This window comes from Gigantopelta aegis, chromosome 10 (assembly GCF_016097555.1).
Source record: "Gigantopelta aegis isolate Gae_Host chromosome 10, Gae_host_genome, whole genome shotgun sequence".
Classification (NCBI taxonomy): domain Eukaryota; kingdom Metazoa; phylum Mollusca; class Gastropoda; order Neomphalida; family Peltospiridae; genus Gigantopelta; species Gigantopelta aegis.
In genome coordinates, this window is record NC_054708.1 from 32,062,882 (window position 1) to 32,076,025 (window position 13,144).

Here is a 13,144-nt window from a genome sequence, read left to right on the forward strand (position 1 = left end):
TTGCGCTGAATTCTTGTTAGATTCTGCTGAGTATTTTGATCATGTGGGCAGTGTGCGGGATCCTCACTGTAACCGGAGTTCTCACAAACGACAGCGACGACATCGAGTTCCTCGCCAGGACAGACGCCAAGAGCAACACCTTCGACATGACGCCATGGTTCCTGGCCCCATACCCTGGTACGACATGTTTATTTTTCAATAGCTTTTTTTAAGCTACAATCTCAAGTTTCCTATTAAACATTTAATTTAATCTCCTACCAATAAGATCGTCATTCTTTAATTGTAGTGATATCTAATTTAAGTCGAATAATAAAAAATACACGGTTGACCATTTAGCAAAGCAATGAAAGAATCTGTTAGCTGTAGTATATAGTGTCTACTTATCACTTTTGCTCAGTATATCGGCAAGGCATATGATGGGTTATTTTCTTGCGGCTAGCTGCAAGAGTTTTGCAAATGCACTCATCACAACGCATTCAGTGTGAATGATGTCATCGGAAGTAAACGTCTATCTTTCCTTTTTTTAAATTAATTTTTGTTTTACAGTATACTTCTATGATGTGAATTATTATCACGATTGTTATTTCAGTGAACATTTTTTGCAGGTCAGTTTGGAATACCAAAATTCCACACAGCTGTCTTCATTGGGTTTCTTGCCTCCATCACAGCGTCCATGGTCGAGTCGGTGGGCGACTACTTCGCCTGCTCCAAGTCCACCGATGTCCCGTCGCCGCCCAATCACGCCGTGACACGAGGCATATTTATGGAGGGAATATGCAGCGTCCTATCCGGCGCCCTCGGTGCTGGCCACGCTACGACGTCGTACAGTGGAAGTGTGGCTGCTATAAATCTGACTAAAGTAGGCACTATTTTGGTTTACACAGTATTTATTAACCGTTCTATATATACAGATTTCTCGTTGAATCATCTAACTTAGAAAGAAGTTGTAGGCAAGGGGATCCCTTGTCTCCTTATATATTTATTTTGTGTAAATGGGCCAGAGTTGCTAGGGGGTCCGGGGGCATGATTTTTTTTTATAAATCTAGAATGCAGGAGATGCATTTTCCTGCATTCTGGGAAGTAAATTTGAAATATTTCTTCATACAGTTCACATTTTGTTTTACACATCCACGGAAGATTATGCGGGGTACGTACGCACCCCTCGCATACCCCCTCCCGCCCTCCCCCTGCGTACGGGCCTGATATGCAGAATGTTTCCAGGGAAGAGATGCATTGCTTAAAAAGGGAACCTACGCACGGTAGTCAGAAGTACTCTAATGTTCATTGTAAGATGCATTATCTATATGGTATTATTATCCATATGGTTCAACATAACCGAGTTAATAATAATCATACGAAGCAGACGTGTAATAACAAGTGTAATGACGAAATTTTGGGAAGCGACGTCATAACATGACTTGCTTGTCCAATCCTAGCTCAGACTGTGCATTTGAAATATGACGTTATTTCGTCGTCTCCTTCTAGTTGTGGCTAAAAAAAATTGAGTTGGGTCTTGTTATTCACAAAGAAAACAACAATAATAATATGGATAATAAGAAATTATTACACTCGCGTGTGTGTCGTACTGATTTTACGAAACTCGTGTCAGGATTCATGTATTACCCTCGCTCTCGCTCGGGCAATATAAAAATCTGACACTCGTTTCGTAAAATCAGTACGACACACAAGCTCGTATAATAACCTATATATATTCTACAGAAATCTCAAACTGACCATTGTGAACATGTTCCCCACTAAAAACTAATAAATGCATTATGTTCTGCTAAATTGGATTTTGGGGGCACTTCGAATTTTGGAGGGGGTGCTCACCTCCAACACCCTCGAGGGCAGTTCTTACGATTAAATAAATGCAATAAAGTGAATTGAATGGAACTAAATTAATCTCGCGAACATTGCTTGTGTACAATTATTAATATGCATTGGCATAGCCAGGGTGAACATGGGGCCATGACCCTCATCAGTCACACACCTATGCAATGTGGGTGGCCCATCAATCTTAAGCCCAGGCTACGCCAATGTCTACGCAGCCCACCTCCCAATCTAACTGAAATTAGCTCCACTGGTTAATTACTATTACCTGTGGATCTAACAGCACCCCATTGGAGCTCATGTCCAGTTGACCTTTCATTCGACCAATCAAAACCTTATTTGCAAAATCATGCCAGTGATTTGAGTGCGAATAATTTTTACATGCTCATATACCACTAGAGTTTCGAGCATGTCCGTCCCGGGCCTGTCTCTGGATAGCCAGGGGCTTGTCCCGGGAAAGAAAAACATTAAGCGGACAATTTTGAAATGTACATCCAAAAATTAAATAGTGGGCCTTTAAAATTTTAATGTGCATCTCTAATTAATATAATTAATAAAGAAAATTCTACTCATTAAATTTGATCGCTAGATTAAATCGGGTGGTCAAAAAGAAATTAGATAAAATCGGTGGCCTGACTCGGGATGGAGGTGTAGAGTTGAAAATGAGCAGAATTTTGAAAATAGCAATTAGTAAAAAAGTAAATAGAATTTATTAAAAAAATATTTATATAATTTGGAGCATTTTAGAAGGACAGTCCAGAAATAAATAAGAGAAAGAAGAGAGGATCGGACTATTTAATCATATATAAAAAAAGTAGAGTAATTTAGACATAAACTTTTGAACGACGGTCTAAAAGTTTAAAGTCCGATCTATATGTCCACGTCTGAATGAGAGAGAGAATCAGACTAGGGTATAGTCCAGTCGTCATGAGTTGGTATCGTGGTGCGGACTGGCTCGACTTCGGAGGATACGAGATGGTATCACAATAAAACAAAGTAAAGTCTAGAAAAGAGTAGTAGGGGACGACCCCGCTTCCTATTTCTTCTTAGAGTGGGGCGGTCAATCTTCCAGTGCTGCTAGGACAGGCTCGGACATGTAGAGACTAAACGCTAACAACCGTGGCGTTTTGCAGAATGGCCGTCATACGAGTCAACATAGACAGACGGAGAAATGACGTGGAGGCAAGGAATCTCGCTAAAAAAGAATCCAACCTGGTGGTGCAGACTGTCGAAACGAGAAGCGTTCCAGCGTTCAACCAGTTCCAATGGCCACATACATCCCAGTAGAAAACTTCACTTCGCTAACAAAAACAACGAAGTGAAGGATTCCCAAGTCGAGCCGCGAAAGCACGTGCAATGTGCACAAGCGAAACAAACACGTCTTACCGCGTCGAGCTCCAGACTGGGAATCTAATTTGAAAAGAATTTGAAAACATTCGGGATTATGCCGAGGGTATACGAAATGATTCGGGTGAATTACGAGGTATGCCGGAATCTAATTTCAATATAAAATTGTATATAAATTTGTTTCAAGACGAAAAGCAAAACCGTGATGGTATAGCCATAAAATCTGTTTATACTAGTATACAATCCAGAGTTTATTACTGCACTTTTCCCCGTTTTTTAATGTTGAAATAGACCAACAAGTGTAATTGGTCGATATTTAAATTGTTATTTATAGATGAAATGTCACTGTTAGATCTACTGGTAGGCCAGTAGAGCAAATTTTAATCAGATTGCCCACCTCCAACTTGAACGATCCTGATAAACAAACAAACAATCGAATACTTACCTCTATCCATACAACACTTGTAGAAAACATTGCAACAGAACATCACAGTAGTTAGCTGTCATCATTAGGTAGTGTTAGATCCATGCACAGATATGTTACATATATATACACATTTAAAATAAATATGATTATTAAATGTCAAGCAGCGATTCTGTTTTTACATATCTGAAGTTAAAACAATATTCAGAAGAATGGACGTAGTATCGCCTTGGCATCAGTAAGCATATTAAAGCATAAACGCATTGTTGACGTCACGTCAAAGGATTATTGGCGCTCATATGGTAACGTTTCCGACCTTTTTTCATAATAGCCATGTCTGTGAAATATTTGTGCATGGATCTAACGCTACCTAATGACAGCTAACCACTGTGCTATTCATGACGCCAGCGAGGCCGGTGAGCACGCTACCGACTGAATTAGATCCCGGGGCGGGACGTAGCCCAGTGGTAAAGCGCCCGCCAGATGAGCGGTCGGTCTGGGATCGATCCCCGTCGGTGGACCCATTGGGCTATTTCTTGTTCCAGCCAGTGTTCCACAACTGGTGTAACAAAGGCTGTGCTGTGTACTATCCTGTCTGTGGGATGGTGCATATAAAAGATCCCTTGCTGCTAATCAAAAAGAGTAGCTCATGAAGTGGCGACAGCGAGTTTCCTCTCTCAATATCTGTGTGGTCCTTAACCATATGTCTGACGCCATATAACCGAAAATAAAAAAGTGTTGAGTGCGTCGTTAAATAAAACATTTCCTTCCTTCATTCCTTAGTTAGATCCCGCCACATCACTTTAACGACTTAGTTAAATTGCTAACATTAAAGATCAGTTTACTGGTATAATTTTCTATAACTGTTGTAGATTTGTTTTTCCCCCTCTTTCAGACAGCCAGCAGGATTGTGATGCTTTTTGCTGGAATCATCCTGATCATCATTTCAATGGTCGGGAAGTTCGCCGCCGTGTTCGCCATGATCCCGAACCCGGCGCTGGCCGGCTCGCTGGTGGTCAGTTTTGGAATGCTCATCTCGCTGGGCATCTCCGCCCTCAAGTACGTCGATCTGTCGTCCTCCAGGAATCTGCTCATCCTCGGAGTGTCCATGATGGTCGGGATCATGATGTCAGAGTGGGTGAAAAAATACCCAGACTTTGTCAACTCGGGTGGGTTGTTAAATATAAAGTTTGTTTTGTTTAACGAATCTGTCATGGACAAAACTCTCTGTATAAATAAATGTAAAAATAGTGGTGGTCTTTTTGTAATATTTAAAGAAAAATGTTCAAAACTTTTTCACATCATTGAGAAAAACGAATGTGGCATTATTGTATGTAAAATTGACAAACAGATACTGCATATAGACAGTGATGTTTTTATTTGTTGTACATATATTCCCCATAGACACTCCACATTTTATCGCTCTTATGATATTGATTTCTTTGATATATTAGAAAATATTTATAGGAAATATTCCTCACGAGGTAACTTTATAGTGTGTGTGGATTTTAATAGCCGCGTAAGCAATGAGATTGATTATATTGAAAGCAGTGAATTTGGGGAAGAAAATCTGCACGATAACTCAACTCTAACTAGATGTTCTGAAGATAAAAAAGTTAATGCGTTTGGCAAGAAACTTATTGAATTTTGTAAAGCAACAGAATTAATTATTGTTAACTGTAGATTGTACAAGGATAAGGATAAAGGTAAATTTACATGTTGTACTTCAACTGGTAGTAGTCTTATTGATTATTGTCTTGTTGAACAAAATAATATTTCAATACTTTCAAATTTTGAGATTCTGGATTACAAAGAATTCTCAGATCACACACCTGTTCTGTTCGCGTGGCTTGTAAGCTACAGTCAGATGGATGTCACTCACAGCCCAGGGCGTGTGGTGATCACGATCCTGAATCATTCTTACGGTGGAGTCCGGAAGAAGCGGAGAATGTGCGACATGCTTTGTGTTTGAATAGAAATGTTCTACCTGATATCGTTCTGAACTCAGCTGAGCATCCTAACCAGAGTGACATTAATATGTTATGCAAATCCTTTAGTGACAAATTGTTTTCTGTGTTATATCCCGTTGTTGGCCGAACTTGCAAGTATTACAGTAATACGAGAAAACCTCCCCCACAAAACGATTGGTTTAATGATGACTGTAAACATGCTCGTCGGTATTTCAGTAACAGTAGAAATGTTTATAACAGAAACAGATCCGAGGTGAATAGACAAGTTTGTGAGAAGTCGCACAACATATAATAGAATTAAAAGAATTGCTAAAAATATATATAAAAAGAACAAGGGGAGTGAACTCACAAATTTTGCGAAGACCAATCCTAAGCACTTTTGGAAAATGATTAAGGATGTTAATAAAAATAGTAGGTTAACCTCAATATTATGCATTGAAGACTTTAGAACATATTTTGAAAATGTTTTTTCTCATGCTACTGATAACGCTCCCAGAGAAGATTTTGTGATAGATGAAAATATTTATGTATCAGAACTAGACAAAGATATTACATTAGGAGAAGTTAGGAATGCAGTTAAAAGTCTGAAATGTGATACTAGTCCAGGTTTAGACGGTGTTATGGCAGAAGTCTTTAAGTTTAATGATGATATTTTTAATAGTATTTTATGTGATTTATTCAATGTTATATTTTCGTCAGGTTTTTTTACCCTGCAAGAATGGTCGAAGTGTACAACTGTCTTACTATACCATACTGTACTATACACTTGCCACCTTAGTGTTGAAAAACCACCAACAAAACTAAAATAATAGTATTCAGTAAAGGTCGACATCCAAAACAGTTGCCTAACTTTTTGTATAATGGTGTAAAAGTCGACATTGTTAATTCATTCTGCTACCTTGGTGTTGATTTTCATTCTAATGGCAGATGTAATCTAACGCTAACGAAAATATCTGAACGTGGTTTACGATCTATGTTTAAGCCGTTTAACATTTTTGAAAACATTAACGTTAATATTGTTCAGAAGAATGTTTTATTTGATTTTTATATCGGTTCAATACTTTCATATAGCTCTGAAGTGTGGGGATTCCATAAAGCCCCTGATATAGAGCGTGTGCATCTGAAATATTGTAAATATGTCTTATCAGTTAAAAAGACAGCACCCAATATCTGTATATAGTGAGCTGGGCCGTATGCCAATGTTTATTAGCAGATATGGAAGAATTATAAAATATTGGTTAAAGATAGTTTCGAATAGAAACTCCATTTTATATGATGTTTACAATATTTTAAGAGCAGACGCAAATAATAATATTTCATATAATGGATTGAACTGGGTGTATGGTGTTAAATGTCTGTTAGATAGTCTTGGTCTGTCAGATGTCTGGTGGAGTCAAGATCAAGTGTTGCCTTACATACCATATATTAAACAACGGATAATGGATCAATACTTACAAAAATGGAACGATCAACGTCATTTTATTTCTAAATTAAAACATTATAAGTTCAAACAAAGTTTTGAGTGTGAAAAATGTTTATCTTATATTTCATCACCACACTTAAAACGCTCACTAACCAGATTACGATTATCCTCTCATAGTCTATTATGCGAAACGGGTCGATATTACCTTATGATCAGAGATTTTGTACATTATGTAATATGAAAGTTATAGAAGATTAATATTACTTTGTGTTAGTTTGCCCAATGTATAGGGATTTAAGACAACAGTATTTAACTAAGATTTACAATAGATGGCCAAATATCCAAACGTTTTATAGGCTAATGTCTTGTGATACCCCTAAAATGGTTATTAATTTAGCAAAATACGTACATCTTGCTATGCAGAGACGCCATTTATTGTTATAATTGGTTTCTTGTCTGTTCCTCAGTTTTATACTTTCATGTATTTTCTTCAACCAGCCTTCTTACTTACTGAGTCACTGACTCTACATTTAATTTGTATTTTTCATTGTATGTTTGCTATAAGTGTTATGCAATACTTTATGCAGTAAACATGTTCTTCTGGCGAAGTCAGAGGTTGTGCCCACGACAGGCGTGCTTGAACAGTTCTCTGATGGAAGCATGTCAGAAATTACCCACGCACCCTGTTTAACGACACCACTAGAGCATATTGATTTATGAATCATCGGCTATTAGATGTGAAACGTGTTAATTCTGACATAGTCTTAGCGAGGAAACCCGCTACATTTTTCCATTAGTAGCAAGGGATCTTTTGTATGCACTAGCTCACATACATAACAGCACTTACCACCACCTTTGATATACGTCGTAGTGCATTGGCTGAAACGATAAATAGCCCATTGGACCCACCGACAGGGATCGTTGTTAGATACCTTCAATTGGTCGTAAAGCCTATCAGTTCTTTAATATAATATTGCAGGGCTGTGAAATGGTGGTCATATCCTCTTCCCACTCCAAATGGTAGGTTCCGTTGTTTGTAATTAATTTTCATTAAAGCACTGACATTCTTAACTTTGCGTCTTAACGTTAAGCTGCCACACATTGCGGAAATGCTCGAAGACGAAATGGAAGAAATATTTTATTTAACGATGCACTCAACACAATTTATATGATTAAGCACTACACATATTAGAAAGGAAAGGAAAGGCTTCTCTTTTTAATTAATAGCAAGGGATCTTGTATATTCACCATAGCACAAAAAAACGTTGTGGAGCACTATCTGGAACGGGAAATAACCCAGTCACGGGGATCGAGCCTTTGACCTCCAAGCGGGAGAACGCTTTAGCAGTAGGTTATGTCACGCTCCTACACTGTAAAAACCTGAATGCTTTATATATTATTATATTACTATGATATAATAACTTTCCGTCGACTCGGGGTGGGTATGAGGGATTCAAAATGTTCCTTTTAGAATTAGTGTCCCCACCCACCTTGGAAATTCTAGACTGAACACAATTACCGTTATGGCAGTGCAGTTACGGTAACAGAATAATTTGCAAGTGAACATAATTATCTTTTTATGACAGAACCTTGTGGATGTTAAAACAATGACTCAATACTATATCCGAGGTCAAACATAGACACCCCCACACCCTATCACGCCAGAACCTCCTCCAAAATATTACATACTTGAAGATATAAGCGATGGATATAATATGATGCCATATATTGTGACGTATTGTTTTACAACGAGACAAAGCACGGGTACGCAGTTCAACTCTATTTATATTTTATAAATAAAGTTAAAATTCTTATCCCCGCTTATTAATCATTAGTGTTTATCCTCTAGTCATAGCTACCTAAACTGTTGCCATGCCACTTCTTGTAACACCACATAATGTTTGGCAGGCACGGCGGAGCAGGGGTGGGGGTAGGGTCTAGCTCCACAGTAATTCTGAATCAAAACGTTTATTGGTAGTAAATCTTAAGGCAGGGATGCATTTTTTCTTGTAGAATGCGGGAAATTGCATTTCAGGACATTTAGTTTTCAAAATATTACGGGGGAGCATAACTCCAACCCCCTAGAAACTTTGCTTTACGCCCTCGATCTGTCAGGCCCCCCCCCCCCCCAATGTCTGCTTGCTTCCGCCATGCCTGTATGGATATACACCTACCCATCCCATCAAGTGTTATATAATATTTACTGCCCCCCCCCCCCCCCCCCCCCCCCCCCCCCCCCCCCCCCCCCCCCCCCCCCCATGAACTTCGTTACTGTGAAATTAATTTGACTTCTTCCTACCTCTCAGCTTCATTCAAGAATATACTTTGAAAAAGAGTATATGTTTGTTATAAATGTTTATTGTGTCTGATTAAGGTTTGATACTTGTTTGTTTGTTTGTTATTATTATTTTTTTTTTTTAAAGGCAATATTGAACTGGACTCGACTATTAAAGTTATTTTCGGAACACCAATGTTCCTTGGAGGCATCACGGCTTGTCTGCTTGACAATACAGTTCGAGGTAATTTACAAAGTTGGCTACCTACACCATATGTCTTTACTGGACATATTTTGTAACACAAAACTTTAAACAATCATTCAACTGATGTGTTTTAAAATTGAAAATAATACATTTTTGTTAACAAGATTAGTGAGCATGGCAAAACGACAATGAAAGCAAAGGACCATGGCACATTTTAAACTATATCTAATTGGTGTCTTAAGATATGAACATTTTGAAACTTTCCTGAAAGAGGGGAACCTCATTCTTGCCAAATAAGCTACTCCTATCAATAAAACAACAAAGGCTATTTTACATGCACTTTACAATAGATAGGACGGCACATACCATTTGAGCTAAATCCATCCCCATCAATTAATGTCTGAGGCTAAAGATCAATCCTAACAGGCCGCGAGCGATTATTTTAGAAATCATTGATTTCCATTGCCGTATCCAAACTGCACGCACGCACGCGACGCGACAGATTTATATAGTCGGTTAAAATACAACTTGAGACATTTTGTGGGGATGGTTTATTCTAAATTGTTAAAAAATATTCTCAAAATTTGGAGAAATTATACATAACTATTACTCTGACTGATAATATGAAGTAATCAATATAGACTAAGATGGTATCTTTTGGAACAATTACACTGTAATGTAAAATACAGTTAGGGCTGTTCCATAACTGACCATATAGAGGGATAGGCTGTAATATTTGGCAAAACTCATCACTCACAAAAATAAAATTTTACTTAAAAGTAAATATAATTTTTCATTTTATTTCATTTCAACTTATTTTCGTGCTTATATCCAATTAAGGCCTCAGCTATCTGGGCCGTCTGTCCAGGACAGTGGGTTAGTTGTTTCAAGCACGCTGTCCTGGGCACACACCTCAGCTATCTGGATTATCTGTCTAGGCCAATGGGTTAGTTGACAACAACTTGTGGTTAGTTGGTTAGTGGTTAGTGACAGAGAAGAGGGTGTAGTGGCCTTGCACCTACCTACTGCGTCGTTAAAACTCGCTCTGGGTGGGAGCTGGTACCGGGCTACGTATCCTGTACCTACCAGCCTTATGCCGTATAATTAAAATATAATGTGGCCTGCCACACCCATCTCCCTCTTGTGAAAAATTCTGGAACATCCTTTAATTTATTATAAATTATTTTCCTAGGAACTGAAGAAGAAAGAGGACTGGTAGCATGGCGGCAAAGTCACATGTCATCAAAAAGAGATGCTCAAACAAGTAACAAATCTGAGAAGATAAAAGCAAAGGACTCGAACGATTTAACGGAAGCAGACGTGTACGAATGGAACTGCCTACCAGCTTTATATTCGTGCATGCCCTGTTTGAGTAAACTGCCGTTTATGCCCCCACTTCCCGCAAAAGAAACAATTTTCAAAGAAGAAGCATCCGGTGAAAAATCCTCATCTGTGTGATACAGGAATGTGTTGGGTTAAATAAAACAGTTTGTAAACATCAAAACTGATATATCAGCAGGTTATTAGCCTGTTCAGACACATTGTAGTAGTACAAGAAGCTGAATATGTTTGAAAAAATGAAATAACCACACGTGGGAACAGTAATTTCTTTAATAAGACTAAGAGAAGCTTGGTGTACTTGGACTGTAATGTGAAAAAAATTGAAGGGACTGATTGATTGCTTCCCTAACTTACGTTTTGGGAAGCCATTTAATATATGATCATACTGTGCACTGATATTTAATCCTGTGCTATATAATATAATATATATAATATAATATATTCACATAAGGGGAGCTAAACATTACTATTCTTGATTAATCTTACGGGAGTGATGGAGAATCAGAATAAAAACTCACCTTATATGGCAAGGTCTGTGTCCTTGACTTTTATTTACAACCAATCGGACGATTAATTTGCTGACCTTCACCGTTTACGTGTATTTTCAAGTTTTGAAGTCATTATAATTAAAACAATGAATTCTCATTTACCATTATATTTCTAAAACACATGTATAATTATTTATACGGTACTAAGGGTCTATCTCTGTTTAAGAAGTGACCTGGTGATCATTATGTACTTACAATTTACTGTAGGTTAAGTTTTTATACATACATGTAAAGTGTTTCTTTGCTTTTTTTAAATAAAATGTCTTGAAGAAAAATCTTGGTTTCTGAGAACGAAATACATGTACTGTTTGCATAAGAATTTTTATGAGAACAGAGTATCATTCTGGTATTCATTGGCAACCCGACCAACTGTTATCAACTGACTGGAAGGAAGGAAATGTTTTATTTAACGACGCACTCAATACATTTTATTTACAGTTATATGGTGTCAGACATATGGTTAAGGACCACAGATATTGAGAGAGGAAACCTGCTGTCACCACTTCATGGCTACTCTTTCCAATTAGCAGCAAGAGATCTTTTATATGCACCATCCCAGACAGGATAGTACATACCACGTCCTTTGTTACACCAGTTGTGGAGTACTGGCTAGAAGGAGAAATAGCCCATTGGGCCCACCGACGGGGATCGATCCTAGATCCTAGATCGATCGCGCATCAGGCTCAACTGACTTATTCCAATGCCTAGTATACACCCAGTATCTACCATCTTTAAAGCAGATGAGTGCCCACTGTTTAATAAGGATCGTTCATTAGAGGTGTCGCAAGAAAAGATGACATGACGCAGTCGTGTGTATTCCAATATAGATATTTATTTGTTAAATGTATTTGAATACTGTATAAGTATTATAGAACAGAGTAACAAAAATTCCAGTATATAAAATATACAAGAAAATATAAATATAACTAAATTATATTTCCTGAGACAATTATATTGCAGGTCTGTCCATCTGACAGAACACATCTGTTCAGCATCGAGTCATGATTTGCTGTGCAAATATCAGAAATAACAGTGATAAAACAGTAAATACTAGATGATATTCAAACTGAGGCAACCTATTGTTAATCAAAATTTAAAAAAACAACGTTTATTAAGGATTGCTCATCAGAGGTATCGAATGAAAACATGACATGACACAGCTGTATGTATTCCAATACAGATAATTATACCATTAATCAAACATTTTAAAAAACATGTTCCCTGGGCTCTGAAACTAACGTAACTGTTACTATAGATAAACACTGATATTACAATTTACATTCTTAGGCCCAAAACACCTTGAGCAGAGTTTGGATTTGGTGAATCTGGCGCTGTCAAAATATATATAGTACATGTCCTACGTCGTCTGCTACCAGATCTGATATTCATGCCAGATGTGGGGGTGTTTTGTCACATTTGTCATATTGAACATACAGACATTGATATTCAAAATGAGAAAAAGTATTTCCTACCTAATTTCAGTTATTAGAAAATGTCTGTTACAATGACCAAAACTTCAGGGCAGAAGGAAGAAAATGTTTTATTTACCGATGCACTCAACACATTTTATTTACGGTTATATGGCGTCAGACATATGGTTAAGGACCACACATATATTGAGAGAGGCAACCCGCTGTCGCCACTTCATAGGCTACTCTTTTCGATTAGCAGCAAGGGATCTTTTATATGCACCATCCCACAGACAGGATAGTACATACCACAGCCTTTATTACACCAGTTGTGGAGCACTGGCTGGAACGAGAAATAGCCCATTGGGCCCA

General features: G+C 37.8%; 1 protein-coding gene across 1 annotated transcript; it reads left to right on the forward strand.

The window, feature by feature from the left end:
• LOC121384385 (solute carrier family 23 member 1-like) lies at positions 1 to 11,638 on the forward strand. Its single transcript, XM_041514767.1, has 5 exons — positions 1 to 177; positions 606 to 859; positions 4,497 to 4,770; positions 9,418 to 9,513; positions 10,667 to 11,638. The coding sequence occupies exons 1-5, from the start codon at positions 42 to 44 to the stop codon at positions 10,930 to 10,932; spliced, it is 1,026 nt and encodes a 341-aa protein (XP_041370701.1). The 5' UTR covers positions 1 to 41; the 3' UTR covers positions 10,933 to 11,638.
• The last annotated feature ends 1,506 nt before the right edge of the window (positions 11,639 to 13,144 follow it).